The sequence below is a fragment of the Canis aureus genome, chromosome 1 (genome assembly GCF_053574225.1).
Source record: "Canis aureus isolate CA01 chromosome 1, VMU_Caureus_v.1.0, whole genome shotgun sequence".
In the NCBI taxonomy this organism is placed as follows: domain Eukaryota; kingdom Metazoa; phylum Chordata; class Mammalia; order Carnivora; family Canidae; genus Canis; species Canis aureus.
Window position 1 is genome coordinate 122456425 of NC_135611.1, and position 22580 is coordinate 122479004.

A 22580-nucleotide genomic window follows, 5' to 3' on the forward strand; every position below is an offset into this window, starting at 1 on the left:
AACCAAGAGTGATGCCCAGGATCGGGGGACCACCCTTTCCCCAGAGGCGGTGACGTCCCGGCTGCTAAGACCTTTGTGCTGGAGTCAGGGACGTGCTTCGGGATCCAGGCCGCGCTTCCAACAGGGGGTCAGAGGGCAGTGAACTAAGGGGGGCCTCCTGCCCGTCCCCCTTCTCCCCACCGTGGGCTCCCGCCTGAAGGAGGAGGTTACATACCTGAGCTGCGCTGGACGTTTCAAGGTCTCAAGCATCCTCTCATCATTTACTCCTTCGGAAGTGTTGCGTATCAGGCTCCCTGACACCAGGGCTCTGGGTTTTCCTCAGCAATAATAACAAAACTTCAGCGCGATGCCCTGTGTGCCCCCAAATTCACGTGGAGGCAAATTCAGCGTGACCGTGTTCGGGGATGGAGCCCAGAGCCCATCAGGAGGCACCTAGGGTCCGCGAGGCCCTAAGGGCGGGGCCCTGGTGTGACAGGACGGATGGTCTCGGAAGGGAGACGGCAGAGACTCGACCCTCCGTCCCAGGACACCCGGGACGCACCGCGGACTGCAACCCTCGCCCCGGCGGCGTCCAGGCTTCCAGGCTCCAGAACTTGGGGGAATCGGTGTTGGCTAACCCCCCAGAACAACAACAAAAAAAGCCCCACATTTCATCACAGAACAAAATCACGAACGCGCCAAAGTTTAAAACAAGAAAGAGAAACCGCGCGGGGCGCGCTCAGGGAAGAGCTACTTGGGAGAAAGAACCTCCGCCCTCCAAGCACCTGGAAACACAGGCCTCAGCACCCCGCAGCGACCCTGGCACCCCTTCTGTGCTAGAAGGTCATTCCGACGGGCACGGCCGGGCGATAAAAGTCCTGTTGTTCCAGAAACTGTTCTGACGGCAACGGGATAATTCTAGAAACACTGGCGTGAGCCTGGCCTGTTCAACAGAACCATGGGAAATCATGCATCTCGGACTGAGGGTCAGTGTTCCGGGGGCTCAGGCCTCCTCAGCGAGCTCCACACGGAAGACGACGTGGATTTGCCTCCCAGCTCTTCCGCAGCAGCTGCGCCTCCCAGAGCCCCCTCGGGGCCGTCCGCAGCTTGACCCCAAGGGCCCGGCCGCTCCGGGTCCCACACTTTACCTGGTAGAGTTTGGAGGAGGGCACCTCTCTATTCTCTCAACAAACAGATTTTAGGGTGCATCTCGGCTCTACCAGGCTCGCTGCGTAAACCCTAACTGAGAATTCCTGGTTGTAGCGCAGGGGACCTCTGGAACGTTCCGCGGGGATGCAGTCGTGCGTGGAATGCGTCGCGGGTACCGCCACGCTCCCCGCTTTGCAGTTTAGGAAGCGCTTTCCACTCTGGCCCTCCTCCGAGGGCGCCGAGGGCGCGGATTCTTAGCCTCATCTCGTAGCTGCGGGCGTTGGGGGCCGTCTGGGTGGAAGCAGGGGCAGGGGAGTTGTCTGGAAACTGCATTTGCACCGTTTTTACTCGGCTCATCTATTTATTTGATGTGGCTTTGGGGAAAGTGACAAAAATGACAGAGGAGCAGGAGGCCAGAGGGCCTGTGAGCCGTCCCCTGTCACCTGACTACTGACTTCTGACGGTTCATCCCGGTGACTTGGAGCGTGTAGGGGGGACCTGGAGGAAACTCACGCGGCAGTGATGGTGGCTCAGGGACCCAGGGAGTGTGCACGGGGGACATAATAGTGAATAATAATATGAATGAGGATGACACACACTCAGCACGCGGCAAATAGGTGGAGAGGTGCTAAGTGAAGACAAAGGGACAGGATCGCCGTCTGCAAATATCGCAAGGACGTAAATACCAAGGAAGAGGACGACTTAAGTATTTAGAAGGACGATGAAGCCCGGGATGGGCTCGTAACCAGTTCCAGCCAGCCGGTCCCACAACAGCCCTTGCTGAACTAAGCTCCCTGAGACCAAAGGTGGGCGGCCCCATGGTCCCTCCACGACTTTGACGCATGGGTTGAGCCTGAAAGTTCCTTGTGCCCCAGGTGCCGTGTGCATCCTCACACGCTTACCTGGCATTTGTGGAATACCTGCGTTTGGCCTTGAATTGCGTCACCCTGGAGAGGCATCTGCAGCCCTGACGCTGGTACTTGTGCAAGGACCTTGTTTGTGGTCCCTCGTCACAGGGCTCTAGCCAACCCATCCATCTCCCTGCTACGTGGCCAGCAGTGCGCCGAACATTCCACGTACGAAGGGAATGGCGTGCGTCCCCGGAAAGACGGGGCCACGGAAGGAAGGGTGTCCTAGGCCGCACCCCGTCCCATCAGCCCCTGTCCTGTACCCCAGCCCGCACACGGTTGAGATGGACCTTGCACCCTGCAGAGCTTCCGCAAGCCTGGAGAGCCTCCGGGGCCCGAGCCTCCCTTCGGCCTTTGATCCAGGCTCTCTGAGCCTCGGGCCCAGGGATGCCCCTCCCCGTCCTCAGCAGGCACAGGACAGAGTCCAGGGACCTCGGGAAGCCCAAGGTGCTCAGTTAACGTGCGGTGAGTGATGGGCCGACGTCCGACACGGGCTCTGTGAACGCAGCCTGGGCCTCCAGCATGGTGGACCCTGCGTGGTGGGGGGGGTGGGGGGGTGGAGTCAGTCTCCTGCCTCCCTGGGCGCGAGGCTCCCACTGCGACTCTGGAGATGGGCTTCGTTTTCAGAGTCTATGACATCAACAAGAATGACCTAGATGCCCAGGCATCACCTCCCCGAGTCTCCAGAACGACCCTACGAGAAGGCACTATTATCGTTGCCATTTCCCAAAGGAGGAAACTGAGGCATAGAGCAGCTGAATGACCTCCGCAAGGTCCCCCAGCCAGACCTCAGCACGGTGGGCGTCACGGGGCCGCTGTCTGGATGCCGGGCCAGGGCACCGCGCCTGTCATTCTCAGGCCCCGCTCTGCAGGAGGCCTGGCTGCCACGAGGAGACCGCGGCGTCCCGCGCTACCCCGGCGGGCTTGTGCGCGTGCGACCCCACGACTTCATTCATATCAGGGTGCAGGTCCCAGGTGCAGAGGTGGCGGGGCTGCCCGCAGCTCGCCTGCCCTGGAGGACCCTGCCTGTGGCTTTCCCTTCCAGCATCTCTCCTGCCTTCGCCTTCCCACCTCCGGGGAGTCGGCAGCCCGATTCCTTGAGGAGCCGCCAGAGGGAGCTGCCCGCAGGGGAATGGGAGGCTCTCCGGGGCGGGCCGAGTGTGCGGAGGGCCGTCCCCCCAACTCAGGGGGGGCTCCTACTGGGAGACGGTGGGATATGTCAGGGTGGGCGGGGAGTGTCCGTCCTGCCCCTGGTAAGACCAAGACCGTGCGGTAGACAAATGTATAGTAAGGGCCGCGCCGGCCGTCAGGTGGGCTTACCCCGCGCGCACAAGTGACAGTAATAAGGAGGGTGGGAGGAGACCTCTGGAGGGAAGGACGGGCTTAGGGGATGGCTGGTGACATGGTCTCACGGGCGTCTACCTGGCCCCCAGCTCACTGAGCTGCATGCGGTGAAGAGGCACAGCTCTTTAGAGTCGCCACATGTGTACCTTTTTGAAAGAACCACCTTACGGGGCCGGTATATGCTATAGCATATGTGCGTGCAAGTGCGTGCTGTGTGTGCGGGCACCTGGGCCGCGTACGTGCGCTGTGGCTGCCTGCGAGGACACACTCACTCCCAAACTACTTTCCATTCCAGAGAAGAAAAAGAAATGAAAGGAGCCAGGCAGGGTGACGGCGGCCCTCGGCCCGGGGTGCCAGGCGCCCCGAGAGCAGGGCTCTGAGCTGGGGGGGCCCAGGCTGCAGTCAGGGCCCTCCACCCCCTTCCTGGGTGCCCCGGGGGACACTCCCTGCACCTCACTGCATGGGGGGCTGATCAAGTGGAGTCGGCACCGAGGGACCCTGGAGCCTTTTTCAGATTTGAGAGGCTTCCAGGCCAGCCTGAGTCTGTGGGTGGGGGGTGGGTGGGGGTGGGGGTGTTGTCCATACCCCCGTGACCTATGCCCCGCAAGCCTAGGAGTAAACCCAGGCCTCAGTCTTTCAAAGGCCCAGACCCGCGGCCCCGGGCAGCACCGGGCGACACCGGGCGAGGTCCCGCGCGGTCCGGGTCACTGCGGCATCCGCATCCGGGCCTGGGGGTCGCGGGGGGCTCGTGGCACCGAGGGGCGCCCGGGTCAGCCGCCTGCGGTCCAGGCCGCGCCAGGGGGAGGGGCGGGAGCCCAGCGGGGGGGGCGCTGCGAGGTCGGGCTCGTGGGTGCTGCCGCCCAGGCCAGGCCCCCAGGGGGAGGGGCGCGGCCGGCCCGGCGGGCGGGAGGGGCGGGGAGGGGGAGGGGGAGGAGGAGGAGGAGGAGGAGGAGGAGGGAGCCGCGGCGGCGGAGCGGACGCCGGAAGGGCCCGGGCGGGTGAGCGGAAGGCGGCGGCGCTGGGGTGCGGGCGGGTGCGCGGGGACCGGGGAGGAGGCGGGGACGGGGACGCGGACGGAGACGGGGAGTGGGGAGGGGGAGGGGAGGGGTGCGCGGGGGCGGGGAGGGGTGCGGGGACCCGGGTGCGGGCGGCGCTGGGGGCGGGGCGCGCCGGGGCGGGGCTGCGGGCAGCAGGGCCTGGGGGGACGCGGGGCCTGAGGAGCCGGAGCCTGCGCGCCCCCGGGTCACGGCCCGGCAGGTGCAGGGCCTGGGTCTCCCCGGGTCGCGGCCGGCAGGTGCAGGGCCTGGGTCTCCCCGGGTCGCGGCCGGCAGGTGCAGGGCCTGGGTCTCCCCGGGTCGCAGCCCGGCAGGTGCAGGGTCTGGGCACCCACGGGAGAGGCCAGCGCCCGGGGCGCAGTGCCAGGAGACCTACGGGCTGCGGGGCCCGCCCCCGGCGCCAGGTGTCCAGGGCCCGTATGAACCACTGAGGCACGGAGAGGCCGAGTCACGGCCCAGGGAGCACAGGCGGCCTAGCGGGCTGCGACCCCGGGGGCGGGACTCAGGGCGCTGGCGCCGAGCGGGGCGTCCGCAGTGGCCGGGGTGTGCGTGAGCTCCGGGTCCCGGGCTGTGCGCCCCTCCGGGGGAGCAGGGCGCGTCCTAGGAGGATGCAGGTGCCAGCACCCGCCCCGCCCCGCCCGCCGGAAGTCCCGGGGATGGGAGGATGGGGAAGATCCCGGGGGAGGGCAGAGAGGGCAGCCGGAGGCTCAAGGTTAGCGCCGCCCTCAGCCCAGGGCGTGACCCGGGATCCCGGATCGAGTCCTGCGTGGGTTCCCCGCGTGGAGCCTGCTTCCCCCTCGGCCTGGGTCTCTGCCTCTCTCTCTGTCTCTGTTTCTCATGAATAATAATAATAATAATAATAATAATAATAATAATAAAAGATATCCGAAGGGCTGGAAGTTTCCTTAGCCTGTACAAAAAGACATGAGGAGATGCCAAGATGCCAAAAGGTCAGGGTGACCTCCCTACGCTGGGAGGGCAGGGACAGCCGCCCGGCCCGGGCCTGGGGCACAGGGAGGCGGCACCTGCTCCCCTAGGGCAAGGGGTCAGGGCGGCCCTGCGCTTGGTCAGGACAGGTCAGCGCAGATGGCCGTGGACACCGGGGTTTCAGCACCGGCCACCCCCAGTCTGTCAGGAGTCGGGGCTGCTGCCACAGGGCCGGAGGGGGGCCGCGGGGACATGTGCCCCGGCCTGCCGAGGAGGAAGACAGGCCCGTGGGAGCTGGGGCTACACGGCAAGACCCTATAGAGCCCAACAGAGAAGAGGCAGGACTGAGGCCACTGAGGCTGCATCTGGGCTCTGTGAGGCCACCAGATGCCCTCTGAGCCTCCCCCTCCTCCAAGGCTCTCCCTCCCGGGAGCCTCCCCCTCCTCGCACCACCTGGTCCAGCTCAGAAGCCGCGCTGCGCTCCCCAGTGGGCTCACCTCCCTCTTCCCCGGAACCAGCGGTGCAGCACCCCAGCCTGGTGCTGGTGACATCGGGGCCACCAGTTGGCGCTGCCCCCCCCGCCCCCCGGGCAGCAGAGGGGCTCTCTGGACCCAGAGCCCGTTTGTGCGTGAACCTGCTGGCGACACAGGTGCGCCATGGGGAGGTGCCGCCCACCCTGGGCCTGTCCCCCCGCGTCCCTGCGGTACAGACGGCAGGCGAGGAGTGGGGAGATGCAGCACCAGCTTCCCGCCCCGCGTGGTGAAGTCACGAGTCAGGAGCCGGGCTTTCAGCGAGGCCCCGGGCCCCGGGTCCCAGCCCTTCCACGGGGTCGGCTGATGCTCTACCTGCTAATGAGGCCCCAAGGAGCTTCACCCAGGGGTGTCTCGCACTGAGGCCTCGGTGGGGAGCCCCTGCACCCAGCCAGAGGTGGGCCGCGTCCACCGCCTGACACCGGCTGGCTCCCCAGCTCTGCGCAGCCCTGGCCTGTGCCCTGCGCGGCCCTGCTGGGCTCCGGGGGCCCAGGGGTGCCATTTGCACCACGAGGCCTCCCTAGCCCCTGGCGCTTCTGGGAAGTCATTCAGAGCAGCTGGGGAGCTAGGTTCCCTGAGGGACACTGGGGGGACGGGGCCTCTCCTGCCCCTTTAGCGCATTTCCTTGCCCGCCACGCAGTGTGAGTGCGGGTGCATCCTCCCCACCGGTGAGGGCAGCCCCGGGCAGCCAGCCCCGCAGCCTCCAGAGGGCCTGCCAGGACGGCCCGCGGTCTCCCTGCTCCCCAGCACAGCGGACGGCCAGAAAGCCAGCATGAGCCGGGTGTGAACGACACAGCGGGGACCCGGGAGGACCGTCGCTCTACCAAGGGACCTACCGTGAAATGAGACCCATGGGTTCTCAATACTCGAAATGCAGTAGTATTTGACGCGAAACTCATTTTATTGGCATAGCTGCGCAGCACCTGGGACTGGGTAAACCAAGTCACACCCCGCGCCCCCTCCTCTCTCGGTGACTCGCGCCAGGTGCAGTCCAGTTGCTGTTAGGACGCTAGTGCATTACTGTGACCTGTGTGTGCACGGGGCTCACCCGTCCCGGCGGCTCGCTTCCAGGGTGGCGGATGGGCCTGGACTCTGCGCCAGGGCTGCAGTGGGGGGAAAGGAGCCGGGGCGCCACGGGTGTCCTGGCAGGTCCGGGACGCAGGGAGCCAGGGCGGGGCAGGCGCACCCGACCTCCTCCAGGCCCTGGAGCACCCTGCGCGGCCTCCACACCCCACCTGGTCAAGCAGACACGTTGGGGGGATGTGGGTGGCGCTTTCTGAGCTCCAGGGCAACGTGGCAGGTGGCAGGAGTCCTGGGTCGTGCTCTCCTAGGCTCTTGCTGTCCACAGTGCAGTCAGGACGCCAGCTGGAGGCTTGTGGCAAAGGCAGCAGCTCAGCCTGCACCGCGGCTGTGTTGCCTCTCGGGTCGCAGCCCTTCCCAGGTCACCTGGCCCTGCCTTCACAGCCCACATGCGGAGCCCCACTGGCGTCAGTGGCGTGTCAGAGGCGTGTATGGGTGAGAGAACATCCTCCAGGGCCACCCTGACCCCCGCCGGGTGCCCGCCTCCGATCCCCTCGGACCCTCGGGAGCCCAGCCTGTAGCTGGTGTGTCTGCACTTCACACGCAGGACTGGGCGAGTGTACTCAGGGGCCCAGGGCGGGCACACGCGGTCCCCGCGTCCAGCGCCTTCCCCTGCCCTGTCCCAGGGCCGGGATCGAGGCCGGGCCGTCGTGCCCCCCACCAGGCTCCAGGCCCCGGGGATGCGGGAGCCAGCAGAAGGCCGCGGACGCCAGGAGGGCACACTGGCCTCCGCGGGTGACCGGGGGACGCGCGTCCTGGCCTTGCTCCAGCCGAGCTGCTGCCGTCCACGCGAGACTCGGCCTCGACTCTAGGAGGACTAGTGTTTGGGCGGAAATAGTCCGATGCTCATTAACACTCTCCCTTAGAAATGCTTCCTTCGAGGCTCGCCAAGATGCCCCTCGTGGTGGAAGACGTCATGAGGCTGCTCTGCTCCATCGCTGAGGAGAGGAAAATGCAGGCAGCCGTCAAGCACTCTGGGAAGGGCGCCCTGGTCACTGGGGCTGTGGCCTTCCTCGGTGGTCTGGTCGGAGGCCCACCCGGACTAGCTGTTGGTAAGTGCAAGCTCCGCGGGGGGCGGCCAGCCTCCAGGGCGTCGTACAAACAGCCCTTGACACCACAGAGACCCCACGGAAGGGTGACCCGTGTGCGATGCTTTGAGCTGAGGTTGCTTCTGTGACACGGTCTCCGTGTACCTAACTCATCCTATGGGAAACACGGGCTTGAGTGTGAATGTCTCAGGAATCCGGGCATCCTTGCAAATGGCACGTGTCCACGCAGACCCGGGGCGCCTCTCCCCGCAGGGACGTGTCCCAGCGTCCGACAGTGGGGCTGTGCTGGGTCCCCGCCGGCCTCCTTGCCCTGGCACCATCACGTGTCCCTGCAGAGGGAGCCGGGGGGAGGCTGGCACGGCCGAGGGGGCCCTTCTCCACTTGCTCATGGGGAGAGACCGCCGGGTCCGGGAGCAGACGGTCCCAGGCCGGAGCAGCAACAGCCGTCCAGGTGCAGAGGAGCGCACCTGCCGCCGGCTCGAAGCGTCTCTCGGGCGTCGTGGGGGACGTTCAGCAGACCTTGGGAACGACTGCTTTCCCCTCCCGGTCCTCCTTCCTCTGCAGCCGAGGGGCAGCCTGGCCGGGGCCGCGTTCTGCCTCCGGGCCCGAGGCCGGCCTGGCTGCGTCCCGGGGAGGAGCGGGTTTCCAGCTGCGTCCACGCCGGGCCTCCTGGGAGGCTGCAGGCTCCCGCCTCCTAGTGGGGTCCACCCAGGCCCGGGCCCCTCTGGCCCCGGCGTCTCCTTTCAGAGAAACCTTCACTTGGACCGGGCCGTGGAAGCACAGAGCGGTTGGTGGACCGTGCGGGGAACCCCCCAAACCCCTCAGCCGCTTCCGTTCCCCCAAATTCCCATCTTGGGTCCTTGCGGTGCATTTGTCACAAGTCAGCAACCAACCCCGACGCGTCACTATTCTCCGTTCCCGCGCTTGATCGGGACTTTGCTGGTTCTCGCGTCAACGGTCCCTTCCTGTCCCAGACCTTCGGAGGAGGGGGGGCGCCCGGCTCATGGCCCCTTTTCAGGGACACGTGACCTCCACGGGGCCTCCCTGGGGACGCCCGCCACGACCTCTGGTTCAGGGGGTCCTTGCCAGGTTTGTCCACCGTGACCCCAGCGTCTCCCCTGTCCAGGCTCTGCCCTTTCAGCGTCACTAAGTAGCTGAGCTGCATCCATTAACATCTCGTCATGATGTTCAAGAATCATGGGATTTTTAATGAAGAAACCTCGCATCCGAGGGGTAGCCGTGGGCCGGCGAGGGGTAGCCACGTCCTTTAGGCAGGGACCCAGCTCCTGGTCACCCACGGGCTCCCTGAGCCGCCCTCATTCCTGCCTGGCCCCAGAGGGCACCCGAGTGTGATTCCCCCGCCCCAGGGCCCCTTCCTGTAGCAAACCTGAGGCCCACCCGACCAGATACAACCGTCCCTCGACACAAGCCCTCGAGTCCCCAAGTTGTGCACCTGAAACTGGGTCCTAAATTTTCCTTTAAAAATGTCGATTATGCCCCTTTGGGGTCACGGGAAGAGTAGGAGCAGGTAACCTACATTGGATGATTATCACCATACAACTCTGGGGGGCTGGCGTGGACAACCAGGGCCTCCAGAGTACAGGTCTCCTCTGTGCCCAGGGTCCCTTAAGCACGTGCTTTCAGTTGACATTTCCAAAGTTCAGGGACAAAGAGCGATGATGGGGAAGACCCAGCCCCACCACGGAGATGATTCTCCTTGAAGATGCACTTGCTTCTCAGCTCTGCTTTCAGACGAGAGGGTTCTGCGGGAGGCAGGAAACCCCCAGGCCCTGGGGAAGACTTCAGTTGGCGCAGCTGCGAGGAGACTCCTCCTGCTGCACCTGGGAGGGCAGAGCTTAGGGAAGGGCATGCTGGGTGTCAATTATCCGAGCCTAATGGACCGCAGTCCCCATAAACCTCTGCCCCCCGACTGTGGGTGGAGGGACACAAGGCCGAGGCTGTGCTGGCCTGCTCGGGAATGTGCCCACTCGTCACGGCCGCGGGCGTGCTCCCAGCAGGAACCCAGGCCTTCGTGCACGCGTAAGGCCCAGCTCATCGAAGCCGTCCTTGTTTTGCAGGGGGGGCCGTTGGGGGCCTGTTGGGCGCGTGGATGACAAGCGGACAGTTTCAGCCGATTCCTCAGATCCTGATGCAGCTGCCGCCCTCTGAGCAGCAGAAGCTCTTTAATGAAGTGACCGCCATCGTCAGGCACCTGGAGTGGACGGACGTCGTGCAGCTGACCATGCTGGTCATGGGCAGTGAGGCCCTGAAGCAGCAGCTGGTGGCCATGCTGGTGAACTACATCACCAAGGAGCTGCGGGCCGAAGTCCAGTACGGGGACTAGAGGCTCCTCCTGGGGCGGCTCAGGTCCCCCGGACGCACAGGAGGGGACGCGTACTGGGAAACCCCACATCGCCCCTGTAGTGCCGTAGATGGAGTGAAACGCGCTGGAGACGCTACTACTGTGCCGCATCGTGTACTGGAAATTATTTATGAAGACGCTGTTTTGGGGTCCTGACACCCCGTTCGCCGGGAGCCTGGCCAGGAGCAAATCTGTGCCTGCCGCGGACGTGGGGGGCGCTTCCTGAAGCCACCTCTGCTCCCGTGGGGGCCCCGTCCTCAGCACCTGCTACGGGACCCGTCCCTCCCCGGCGGCACCGCGTCTCGGGACCTGGGAGCTGGCCCCCGCGGGAATCCTGCTTACGTCGTGTGCCCCTTGCTGTCTCTACCTCGAGCCGCCCCACCGACGGACGGTGGCCCGGCGACTGCAGCCACAAGCGCCCAGGCACCCGTCCCGTCCCCAGGGCCTCAGTCTCCCCATCCAGCAGGCTGTGGTAGTTGTTGAGTTTTGCTCTGTAAATTAAATGCCTCCAGTCGAGAGTATTGGTCTTTCTGCAGTGATAGGATCTAGGAAATGCGTCCACCCTACACGGTTCTTATTCTGGGTTCCCTTTGCTCTCAGAACCGTAGCTGGACTCGGTGTCATCAAATTGCAATAAATGTCTCCGGACGGGCCTTTTCCGTAAAGCGTCTCCAACATCCAGGGTCGCTCGCACGGAGCACAAGGGAAGGCGCTGGATTTGTGGCTTTAAGGAACGACACAAGCCTCCCAAGTCCGGTGCCCAAGGCCTGACCCTGCAGGCTGCCCGCTTTGGCGCCCTTGCTGCCCTGTGCCCACACGGCCACAAGCATCCCCAGGCCTCCCCGAGCCCATGCACAGTGTCCCTCGGGTCCCCAGGCCTGGGCAGGGCACCCGGCCCAGGCCGCCCTGGGGTGAGGAGGGGCACCGCTGCCGAGGAGACGGCATCCTGGCACCTCCAGGGGGGTAAGGACCGTGTCAGGCTGAACTAGAGCCCACGCGGAGTAAGGCCAGACCAGGGCCTCTGAACTAGGACCCCACGACCCCTGGGTCTGGGAGAGCTGGGCCCAGCGTGAGCAACCAACCGGGGAGGCTTCCCTCGACCCCTCAGGCACCTTGTGTGACAACTCACGGCCCCGGGGTCCTGGTTCAGATGCCCACACTGATGTCCCCGGGAGCCCCTCCCACCCCCTGGCCCGCCTGCCTTTATACCTGGGAAAGACACTGACCCAACTCCTGACCAGAGTTGAAGCAGATGGAGCAGCCCTTCCTGAGTGAAGTCACCTGGGACCAGCGGGGTCCTGGGGTGCCCTGGGATGGGCTTTGGGCCCAAGAGGGCAGAGCAGACCTCCAGTCCTAACCTGGGAGGAGAAAGCACTTTCCTGGCTCTCCCTCCGGCTCTCCCCTCGCCTCCTGTGCTTTAGTGTTTCCTTCTGTGTCTCCTTTGCAAAATCTTCCTTTATTTATTCTTTTAACAGGTAATAAGAGCCTGGTGCAAAACTTGGAAGACTCCAGAGAGGACCGATGGAAAGGCGAGGCTTCCCCCAGCATGCAGGCCTACCCCAGCCCCCTCCCCAGGGGCAGCCACTGTGCCCCGGTCTTGGGTATTCCCTTACTCCCCTTGAAATGGTCTTTGGAAACCATAATCATTTCCTTGCGCTTGTGTTTATTGATGAAAGCTTAGAAAAATGCAGAAAAGGATCAGGAGACCACTATCAGTGTCACCACCCAGAAAATCACCTTTAACACATGCCCCCAGCTCAGCCCACCCTCTAACACCTCGTGTCGGCATCTGGCATCTCCAACATACATTCTTCCCGCTCAGACTCCTCTGAACATTGTTACCAATTAACACTGACATCTGTGACGTCCTTTAAAATGTTTTGTAAATATGCGTCATGGCTGTGGAGCATCCCGGCACTGAGCCCGGTCCCCGGTGTGGTTTTCCCTGCTGCAGCGAACATTTTGTGTTAACCTCCTTCCTTCACATCTTGGACTCGCACAGACACGTTCCCCAGAGTAAGACTGCCGGAGCCAAAAGTCTGCGGTGTTTCTGAAGGTCTTATGTTCAACCAAAGTTCTTTCAAGACAGGGAGTGTCCATAAGGTGCCCTCCCCGCCACAGGGTCTGGGGTACACATCTCACTGCATCTGCACCAAGACACAGGAGGATGGTGCATCAAAATTCCTCATTAGATGGGTGATTATGGACATCCTGGTGGGATTCGGTTTTCTTTGCTAGTGGGGGTGACAAGGCCGGGGTGGCCTCCTGCTGGCCCTCTCCCCAGGTGGTGTTGACGCACGCCCCCCAGGCCCAGTGGCTGACTCCCAGCAGGGGGTGAGGGGGTCCCAGCCTGAGCAGAGGGCTGGCTGTGGGCTGGCCCCTACGCTGGCAGGGTGGTGGCCAGGTGGGCAGTGACAACGGGGTGGCCGGAAACAGCAGGGGGCTGCCAGCAGGGCAAAGAAGCAGCCGAGGAGGAGCCTTGGTGGTGGGGGGGGACCCGGTAATTATAGAAAGAAACCATCTGTTCAGGCCAGTTATTAACCTGCTTTGGGTGTGGACATGACAGCGCCGAGCAAGGCTCTTCACAGGCAGATGGTTGTATTTTTAGCTGGAATGAACTCTCTTATTTTTCCGTCTTCTGAGATGTCTGGGCTGGATGGTCCTCTCCCCGTTACCCATTGAGAGGAACCATCCAGTGGGCAAGGCGGCGCATCCTCTCTCTTCCCTCCCGCCTCCCTGGGTCACCTGCCAGGCCAGGAGGTGGCTCCTCAAGGATGCCCTGTTAGGACTTCCCCTGGGCAGGGGGCTGGGGTCTTCCTGAGGTTTGAATAAGCCACAAACACAGCGTCACCATGTGTCCTGCAACGTGTCTGCAGAGAAACCAGAACGAGTCTCGATCCCAAACAATCAACATATGGCAGTGAAGATCCGCCAGGACTGGCCTAAACCACCCCGGGAAGGGGGCTGTGGGGAGGTAAATGGCTTTACTGGCCAGAGGAGGCTTCTCGGAAGACTTGCTAACAGCGGGTCAGGAGGCGAAGCTGGGGCCCGGCCGCCTGACTGGCAGCCTTGGGGCGGCCGTGGGGACCCCAGATGCTGGCAGGCACAGGGAGCCGCAAGGGGTTTCTCTCCAGTACTGACGTGGTGGCTGTTTCTTTCATTCGTGTGCGTCTCAGGGACGGCCTTTCCCCGTTCTCCTGTGCAACGAAGCAAAGGCCTGAACGATTAATGGGTGAACGTCCATACGAAAGACCCAACCCAAACTGGCAGGGCCGTAGGATGACGACGCACACGGAGCGGCAGCGACCACACGCGGGGACACCGTCCTCTGGGAGAGCGACTTGAAGAAGAAAAGGCTCAGGAACCAGGAAGCTGCACACACTTTCCAGCCAACACACTGCACTTCAGGGAGACAGGACGAGACAAGAATCTCAACGGAAACCAGATCAAGATGCCCAGGGCCCTGCTGTTTGGGGCCGCGGGAGAGGAGGGAGCCGCCCCAGGGCCGAGCACCAGGGAGGGAGTCAAGGTGCCTCCTGGGCAGCCTCATCACTGATTTTAATGCGGAGGAGATGGGGATCGGCCTCTGGGATTCAGATCGGCCGCCTACACCGCGTCTGCCCCACAGCAACTTCACACTTACGGGCTTGGGGGGAATAAAGAGAAAGACAAACGGGAACTGGTGCCGGGGACCGCTCGGGTTCCCGGGCAGTGAGAGCCTGGCTCAGAGGAAGCCGCACAGGTGGACCAGGATCTCCGGGTGTGGCACCTCCAGCCCCGGGGGATTCCAGAGTGTAAACACGTGGATTATGCACCTGTCCCGAAACCAAACAAGAACTAGCCTGGCCCCCAGCTCCCGGGGCTGCCTCCAGGGACCGTCCGCCGCCGCCCCGACTGGCCTGGAGGCCCTCCCTCTAGGAGGCCTGGCCCTGCTGGCACGGGAACGGGTCCCGCTCATCCCCAGGCGGGTGGCACAGGCACCTAGGCTTCCGGGCAGGAGGGCCTGCCGAGCCGGGGGCCCTTTGGGATGTGGGGTCTTCTCTCTGGTGTCTCTGCAACAGGACGTGACACAAGCCACAAGTGCGAGCCACAACCATAACTTCAGATTTCCTACTTGCCGCATTTTTAAAGAGTAAGAAGAAACAGGTGAAATTCACTTAATAATAGAGTCTCGCCCAGCGCACCAAGCGATTATCGCCTCAACGTGTAATTGAGATGAATGGCTCTTGGGATATTTTCCTTTTTTAAAAATATTGAGGCTTTGGAACCTGCTGTGTAGCTTTTACGCCTGCACATCTCCATTCTGAAGCCACGTGCCACCCGCGTATGGCCAGTGGCCGCCACCTCGGGCCTCACCGCTCCGCAAGATACAGGAGGGAAAATATAAAGCTGGAAGATGGTCCTTTTCCACTTGGGCTGCCGGGGACACAGACTCTCCCTGTGAGGGTAGGAGCCTCCTCCCCCCGTCCCTAGTCTCAAGCCCAGCAGCTGGGCTCCCTCGAGGTCAAGAGCAGCTGGGATGATGCTGTGGACTGAACTGTGTCCCCCGAAGCCAAATTCTGAAGCCCTAACCCCCAGTGTGATGGCATTTAGAGGAGGGGCCTCTCGGAGGGGAAGGGGGGAGAAGCAGGGGGAGGCCAAGGTGGGAAGAGGGCTGCTGCAGGCCAGAGCCCCCCCAGGGTCCGCCTCTCCTGGGCTCCCAGCCTCCACACCGTGAGCCACGAACGTCCACCGAGAGGCTAAGTACCCGGTCTCCGGGGCTTCCTTGTGGCAGCCCAAGCCCCCTGAGACGGACGAGGGGCCCTGGGACAGCGAGGACCTACTGGTGACTCCCTGCCCGCCCTCTCTCACTAGATGGAGGGGCAGTGGCACTGTCCCCCGGTCTCGAGGGGACCGGCTGGCGGCTGCAGGCTAAAGACCTCCTCCCTGGCTGACCCTGACCATCGTCAGCAGAGGGCTGCTTGCTGCAGCCACTGGACCCGGCCTTGTCCTCCTGCCCCCACAGAGAGCCTCAGAGGCCTCGGGTCCCTGCACTCTCTCCCCCTGCACCTGCCTCCCTGATGCGGCCAAAGAACAGCACGTGACCCCACGGACCGGGGTCACTCGGTTCATCGGGCGCAGCTGTGTTGCCGGCGAGCACCCTGGGTTCCCCAGCCACCTCCACTGCCGCTCACCCCGTCCCCGGCTCCCGGCCCTCGGCCTCGGCCTCGGCCCCGGCGGTGCTGCCTTGGCGCCCGTTTCCGTGCGGACACGAGAGACAGGTCCCTGTGGACACTGTGCCCATGTCCCCTCCTGGTCCTACTCACTGGCCTTGACCTTGGCGGGCGCCAGCCCCTCCGCTGGACACCCCTCTCCCTCCGGACGCCGCTGCTCCCGTCATTCCCTCCTTCCCGCTCACCACCATCCACACCCGCCTCCGTTCCTCCCGGAGCAAAGCACAAGAACATTTCAATGAGGTGTGGGGACGATTCCGGGGGGGGGGGGGGGTAATTGTCTCGTCAACGTGCAGAAAAAGGAAGCCGGACAACCCCCTGTCTTGCACCATATGATGACAAATGAACTCAAAATAGGGCATTTCTTGGATGAAAACATGAGAACCAGTCTTTACGACCTTGTATGAGGTAGTGGTTTGTCGATATGATGCAAAGCCACAGGGGACAAAAAAGACCAGTGGGATTTCATGAAGGTTAAAAACTTTTGTGCTTCGAAGGACACCGTCAAGAAAGTGGGGGGGGGGGGCGGGGGCAGAAAGCACAAGATGGGACAAAAGAATCACAAATCATGTATCTGGTAAGGGACTAGTATGGAGCATATACGAAGAACTCCCAGCCCAGCAATAAAGAGACAAAAATGGGCAAAAACGGTTCAAAAATGGGCAAAGGATTTGAGCAGACATTTCTCCAAAAATGGCATTCAGACGGCCCGCAGGTGCATGAGAGGGTGCTGCACGCCTTCCGTCGTCAAGACCACAGCGAGACGCCGCTTCTCACCTCTGGTGGCTGAAATTAGAAAGGAAATGACAAGTGTCGATGAGGGGAGGAGACCGGACCCTCTGTACGATGCGGGTGGGACCTAAAATGCTGCAGCCACTTTGGGAAACCTCTGGGCAGTTCCTCAAGATAATATTAAGCACAGAGTTGCCCTATGACCCAACAACTCCCGGCCCAGGAATGCCCCCCGGGGAACCCAAGACATGTCCACACGAAACCTCGAATGTGAAGTGGCAGCTTTATTTCGTAACAGCCGCCCCGAGCACACCCGCCGCCACCAAGCAGCTGGGCCCCAGGAGCGGAGGCCCCAGCCCCGGACCCGCTCACAGCCGCACCCCGGCCACCAGCACATTCTGCTGCTCCTACTGCCGGGCCCTGGCGACCCATCTCCTCCCTGGCTCCCGGCCTCCCCTCCCGCCCCCTCCGCGCCCCCCACCCCGACCCGGCTCAGGGCAGCCGGTGACGCCCTCAAAGGAGAGTCGGTGCCACTTCTCCACCGAAACAGCTCCCACGGCTTCTGTTTCTCACTCCAAGCACAGCCGAGTCCTTAGGACGCCTCCGGGCCCTACTTCATCTCCGCGGGGTCCTCACCGCCCGCCACCCCCCCAGCTCTGCCAGCCTCACCGGCCTCCTCCCTGCTCCTTCACCAGGCTGGGGACATCCCCCCACCCACCCCAGGGCCCTTGCACTCGCCGCTTCCCCTGCCCTGGATGCTCTTCTCCCAAAGGCCGGCCCACGTCCTTCAGGCCTTCACTCGGGCGCACCTCAGTGACGCCTGGCTGGCCACTCGGCCTGGAACTGTACCCGGGCCTCGCGGCCCCCGTGTAGCACTCGGTCCTCGGCCGCCCCCCACCCCGCGGAGAGCATCTCCATCCAGGGCACGAGCGCCCAGATCACCCTTGCAGAACACAAACCGGTGGGAGAGTAGATACAGCAGCCGAGGGTGCAGAGCCCGGAGCAGGGCTCCGCCATCGAGGGGGGATGGCACCGCGTGGGCCATGTGGGCGAGCTGCAGGCTATCGTGCTGAGGGAGGTAAGTCAGAGACAGTTCTCGTGTGATCTCGCCCATATGTGGAATTTAAGAAACATAACGGATGAGCACAGGGGAAGGGAAGGAAAACTAAGAAAAACAGAGTCGGAGACAAACCACAAGAGACGCTGGGCCTAGGAAACACTGAGGGTCCCTGGAGGGGAGGGGTGCGGGCGGACTGTGGGAGGGGCTCCGGGAGGGCCCGCGATGGGGTGAGCACAGGTGCGTGTGCAACTGACGGACCCCTAAGTTCTACCTCTGAAACCAATGATGCATCATATGGTAATTAACTGAATTTAAATTAAATTTTTAAAAGAAGGAAACAAGGGGATCCCTGGGTGGCTCCGCGGTTTGGCGCCTGCCTTCGGCCCAGGGCGTGATCCTGGAGTCCCCGGATCGAGTCCCGCGTCGGGCTCCCGGCATGGAGCCTGCTTCTCCCTCTGCCTGGGTCTGTTTCTCTGTGTCTATCATCAATCAATCAATCAATCAATCTAAAAAAAAAAAGAAGGAAACAATTCGATAAAGGCGACCCCTGGAGCTGAGCTGGGGAGGGCCCGGTGGGGCGCTTCCACAGCTCCCCCCAGGGCTGGGCCCTTCGGTGCTGGAGGAGCCCCCACGGAGAGGAGAGGGTGCGACGCCCTCACTCGTCTTCACTCGCGGGAGCTCCACGAAGGCGATTTTGCCTGCCTGCCTCCCTCCCAGCCGTGGCCTCAGCGCCCTGGGGACCCAGGAAGCAGAGTAGAGGCTGCGCGGGGCTCCTCGGGCTTCATTTCCCATCTCCCCTGTGAGCCCACAGGCCCAGCGCTGCACCCGCACCTCCCACCCCTGCTCCTCCCGCGTCCCCTCCTCCCGCGTCCCCTCCTCCGGACGCCCTCCCCCCACACCCTCCCCCCGCACCCACTCGGGCAGAGGCTGCCTCCCACTCACCCCCGAGGGGAGCCCTGAAGTCAGGCTGGCGTCTGAGGCCCGGGTTCCAAGTGACCTTCCAGGGTCACCGCAGGGACAGAGCCCTTCGGTACCGGGCGGCGCTGAGGAGCGGGAGCACCTGCAGCCGCCTCTGCCGAGCGGGCCGCCAACCGCTTGAACCCTGCGGGGACCTGCCCGGCGGCCTCTGCTGGCACCACCTGGACGCCTGTCCTGGGCCCCGCGGTCGGTCCGGAAGGGTCGCGGCGTTTCCTCGGTGGCCGCGGCCTCCTGGGAACAACGCGGTGCCCGTGCACAGCGGGGTGGGCACAGCTGCGCAGGCTTGGCCCCACGGACTGTTCCGCCCCGAGAAGCACCAGCCGCAGGCACCGACGTGGCGGGGGGGGGGGGGGGTGCCCTGCGCTTCATCTGAAGGCACAGACCATGCACACAGCGGGGTCCTGTGCCTATAAAGCTAGAAAAAAAATCTTAAAGCCAGAGGACGACTTACGGGGAACAGTTACCCTTGGAGGCGGGACCCTGGGGGGCCCTGGGTGCTCTGGGCGCTCTGGGCGCCTCTGCCTCTCCGGTGTCCTAACTGGACGGCGCTGGCCGCGCTTGGTTTCCCCAAACCGGGGCTGCACCTGAACTGGGTGTGTTGGCCAGAGCCCCGAGCCCCGCAACCACCCGCGAGCGCCTGGTGAGGTGTCGCCGTGTCTCCGCCTCGCATGAAGGGAGCAGCCCCGCTGCCCCACGCCCGAGGCTCTGTTCCACGAGCTGTTTTCCCTAATTCAAGTGACATCCGCCCGGAGCCTGCGACAGCCTCGTCCTGAGCCCAACCTGGGCCCCGACTCTCCAGAGGGCCAGGCCGGGCGCCCCCGCTGCAGGACCCAGGGCCACCCTGTCTGCACCAGGGGCAGGTGCAGGCGGCCCCAGCCCCACCGGCGGTGCCCAGGTGTGCACGGTCGGCTCGCCCAGGCCAGTGGCCACAGCCGGAGGCGCACCCCCGCCACGAACACCCCCGCGCCGGCCTCATCTGCGGGGCCCCTGCAGGCTCCTGGCGCTCCCAGCCGGCCCGGCCCGCACCCCGCGCCCGCCCTCCCCAGCACCCAACGCCGGCTTGCGGTGCCCCAGGTCCCCCAGGTCAGTGCGGGCCACACCGGGCTGCTCCCACGTCCCCCAGCGGCAGCCCCGGGGGTCACCCGGCCTCCTCACCTGCGCAGAGCAATCAGGCTTCCACGATCCCCTCCGGGGGCTGAATCTGCCGGCAGAGCCCCCAGAACTCAGGGGAAAATGTTAGTTCACTGCTTTATGATAAAGGACAGAGCAGACGACACACATGAACCCCGCCCCGGGGAAGACGTGGGCGGGCCGGGCTTCCTCACCTCTCCAGGGCTGCCCCCTCCAGTGCCTCCCCCTGCAGCGCCTCCCCCCTCCCAGTGCCTTCCCCTCCCAGAGCCTCCCCCTTCTAGGGCCTCCCCCCTACAGCACCTCCTCCCTCCTAGCACCTCCCCCCTGCACCACCTCCTCCCTCCAGCCCCCCCGACAGGGCCTCCCCCTGCAGTGCCTACCCCCTCCCTCCAGCACCTCCCCCCTCCCAGAGCGACACCCCCTGCAGCACCTCCTCCCTCCAGCACCTCCCTGCTCCCAGCACCTTCACAGGTTCCCCAACCCAGAAGCTCTCCAAACCTCGTGCTTCTGGGGTCCTCATGGCACCTTCATCAGGACTGGTCATTAAATGAGTTTCTGGTGCCCTCCCCCTACAAGTTCCAAGCTTCTGAGCACGGCCTGGTCTTTCTGGTGCCCACTAAGCTCTGCCTCATTAGGGCACAGGCCCCCTGTCATCCAGGACATTCCAAGGCATCTGGGAGCTCTGTGCTAGGAATTGGGAGTAGAGACCAGTCTCCCCGCTTTTTTTTTTTTATTATTTCAGGCAGGAAACAGCAGGGGGTGAGCGCCTGAAGGAGGAACGAGTGCACAGGAAAGCCCCAGGCGCCCCCCAGCCCGTGAACCCCCTCCAGCAGGGGGGCAAGGAGGTGGGAGCCCACCGGGTACCAGGGTGAGGACGTGAGTGCAGAACAGAAGGGCGTGGGGAGCCGGGGCAGGTCCCGGGGGAGGGGGATGACTGCATCCGGCCCTGCCGGGCTTCCTCTCACCCAGCGCCTCTGCCTGACTCCTCTCTTAGACCAGCTCCAGCTCCAGCCTGTGGCTAGCTGGGCCCCAGGCCGAGAGGGTTCCTCTAGTTCTGGGGGGGCGGGGGGGGGCTCCAGGAGGCTTGGGTGGGATGCAAAGGAAAGCATTTTGGCATTTGAAGAATGTTGGCAGTTTGCAAACTGCATAAAGCTTCCTTGTGTAACACAAAGGAGAGCGTGTGTGTGACCGTGTGCCCACCGGTGTGTGTGGGGTTCCCAAACCCTGGAAGCCTAGGCCCCACCCCTGGCTGTGGCTGTGGGCGGGGTGTGGGGGTCCCGTGGAGCCCCACTGTGTGGAGACATCGGGCAGCACCAGCGCCGAGTCTGGCCACGGGCACCCCCCCCCCACCCCGCCTCCCTCCCAGCTTGGGAGCTGCTCCTGGGGCTCGGGCTCAGAACATCTGGCAGGACCCCCTACAGAGACACTCCAGGGATTGAAATTTCCCCTTGTTTTTGCCCAGAAATGTCTGGCTTGGTCTCCCCCCAGCCCTCGTCTGTCCCTCCCTGCCCACCAGCCCGCCTGCTTTCGGCATCGGAACATTCCAGTCAGAGCCGGGCTCTGTGGTGGTGACGGGAGCCAGCAGGAGCGGGGACGCCGGGAGGGACACGGGACAGGACTCGGGCCACAGCCTCTCCCTGGCACCGACCCTGCCCCGTGAGTGTCAGGTGCACCTGCCCCGGGGGCCTCGGCCTCCCAGCGGTGCCTCCTGGATTTTCATCTCAATTCCGGACTTGAGCCCCACCGTCACCCTCTATTCCTCCGTCACCCTCTATTCCTCCCTTCCCGGCTGCTCCAGAGCCAGGGGGACCGAGGGGGGGGTAGCAGGAAGGCGGGGGGCAGGCTGGGAGGGGCGGGAGGGGTGTGCGTGTGTGCTCACTGTCGCTGTCGGGCAGGAAGGCCTCTACCTCGAGGGGCGTGGCCAGGCCCGGCTCTGGGGGCCCCAGTGCTCCAAGGCTCCCCACTTGGGCCTGGGTTGCGGAGAAGGGCACAGGAGGGTGGGGACAGGCAAGGGGAGGGTCAGGGCCCCCCAGCGTCTGGCTCAAAGGTGCAGGTGCAGGTGCCAACGGAGGCAGGACCAGCTGGTTAGGGGAAGCCGGCGGGGTCAGCTCGGGACCCAGGGCCTTTGAGGGCGCCGTGACCCCAGCCGACCCCCCACAACTCGGGGAAGTTCCAAGGCCACCCTCCAGGAGGGGCGTCTGTGGAACCCGCTGAGTTGCGGGGCTGCCGGCGAATGATGAGCGAGGGGCCCCCAGCCCTCAAGCAGCCCGGCCTCGAAGGCCCACCCAGGCCCCTCATGAAACACGGAGGGTGGGAGCCGGAGCAGGGCAGCAGGTGCCCTGGGGGGCAGATGGGGCGGCCACGCCGGCCCGGGCAGCAGGGAGGCTGCGGGGTGCAGGTGGTGGCGGCGCTGGGGTGCACAGGCCGGGCCAGAGGCGGCAGGCAAAGGCCGAGGCGGGTTCAGCGTCAGCAAGTCACTGGGACAAGCCCGGGGCCGGAGTCCCTCCTGCAGCCGCAGCCTGCGCCCCGAGTGCCGCCCCGGGCACGGGGGTCCTGCAGTGTGCAGGGGGCCGACCCGTGGAGGGCAGCCTGGGCGCGGAGAGGGCCGGGGGCGCCCGGTGTGAAGCCCCGGGACCCGGAGGCGGCCTCCCGCCCGCAGGCCTCGGGAGGCCCCTTCCTGCAGCCCTGGGGGTGTCGCGGGCCCGCGGAAGTGGGTGCCTGGTGCCGGATCCCGGCTGAGAATGGGGTCAGCCCTGCCCTCACGCCGGGCGGGGGCTGCCCCCCCCCCCGCAGCCTCTTCCTGGCTGAGTCCCCAAGAGCAGGCCCGGCGGCGCCCAGAGAGCTGGGGGGGCACTTCCTGCCCCTGCGGCCAGGGTCTGGGGGAGGGGCTGCTCCCCACCCTCCCAGGGGGAGGCGCAAGGGCCATTTCCTTACCCCGACCTCTGCCCCAAGGGCCCGACCTCACCTCCTACTTGATTCACTCGGTCAATCCACAAACCTCCAGTGGCAGCGACAGGCGGGACAGGAAACAGGGAGAGCCCGAGCCGCAGTCCTGTGGAGAGCACTGTCCTCTCTGGCAAAGT

General features: G+C 64.5%; 2 protein-coding genes and 1 long non-coding RNA gene across 10 annotated transcripts in view; 1 reads left to right on the forward strand and 2 right to left on the reverse strand.

Moving 5' to 3' along the window:
* Positions 1-2359: 2359 nt before the first annotated feature.
* C1H19orf12 (chromosome 1 C19orf12 homolog) lies at positions 2360-10901 on the forward strand. 3 transcript variants are annotated; one of them, XM_077856940.1, is made up of 3 exons: positions 2360-2501; positions 7839-8024; positions 10100-10901. In XM_077856940.1, exons 2-3 carry the CDS (start codon positions 7841-7843, stop codon positions 10363-10365), a joined length of 450 nt encoding a protein of 149 aa, XP_077713066.1. In that variant the 5' UTR covers positions 2360-2501; positions 7839-7840; the 3' UTR covers positions 10366-10901. The 3 variants fall into 3 exon arrangements, with proteins under 3 accessions (XP_077713066.1, XP_077713076.1, XP_077713080.1); XM_077856950.1 differs by lacking the exon at positions 2360-2501 and adding an exon at positions 4315-4378; XM_077856954.1 differs by lacking the exon at positions 2360-2501 and adding an exon at positions 4340-4403.
* Positions 10902-12026: 1125 nt separating this feature from the next.
* Positions 12027-15375, reverse strand: LOC144288947 (uncharacterized). 2 transcript variants are annotated; one of them, XR_013357014.1, is made up of 3 exons: positions 14027-15309; positions 12926-13785; positions 12027-12331 (listed from the first exon to the last, which is right to left on the reverse strand). It is a non-coding gene; the product is annotated as an uncharacterized LOC144288947 (long non-coding RNA). The 2 variants fall into 2 exon arrangements; XR_013357012.1 differs by having other exon boundaries at positions 12926-15375.
* Positions 15376-15391: 16 nt separating this feature from the next.
* The window catches only part of PLEKHF1 (pleckstrin homology and FYVE domain containing 1), a 31756-nt gene continuing 24567 nt past the window's right edge, over positions 15392-22580 (reverse strand). The window contains exons 3-9 of one of the 5 annotated variants that reach the window (XR_013356970.1): positions 22463-22549; positions 19996-20066; positions 19522-19613; positions 18331-18781; positions 17766-17894; positions 17288-17397; positions 15395-16382 (exon numbers count right to left, since the gene is read on the reverse strand). The gene's annotated coding sequence lies outside the window, so the exon portion shown is untranslated. Of the gene's footprint in view, positions 16383-17287; positions 17398-17765; positions 17895-18330; positions 19614-19995; positions 20067-21369; positions 21468-22292; positions 22550-22580 lie in introns of those variants that run through there. The other 4 variants (XR_013356969.1, XR_013356971.1, XR_013356973.1 and 1 more) reach the window with 4 other exon arrangements.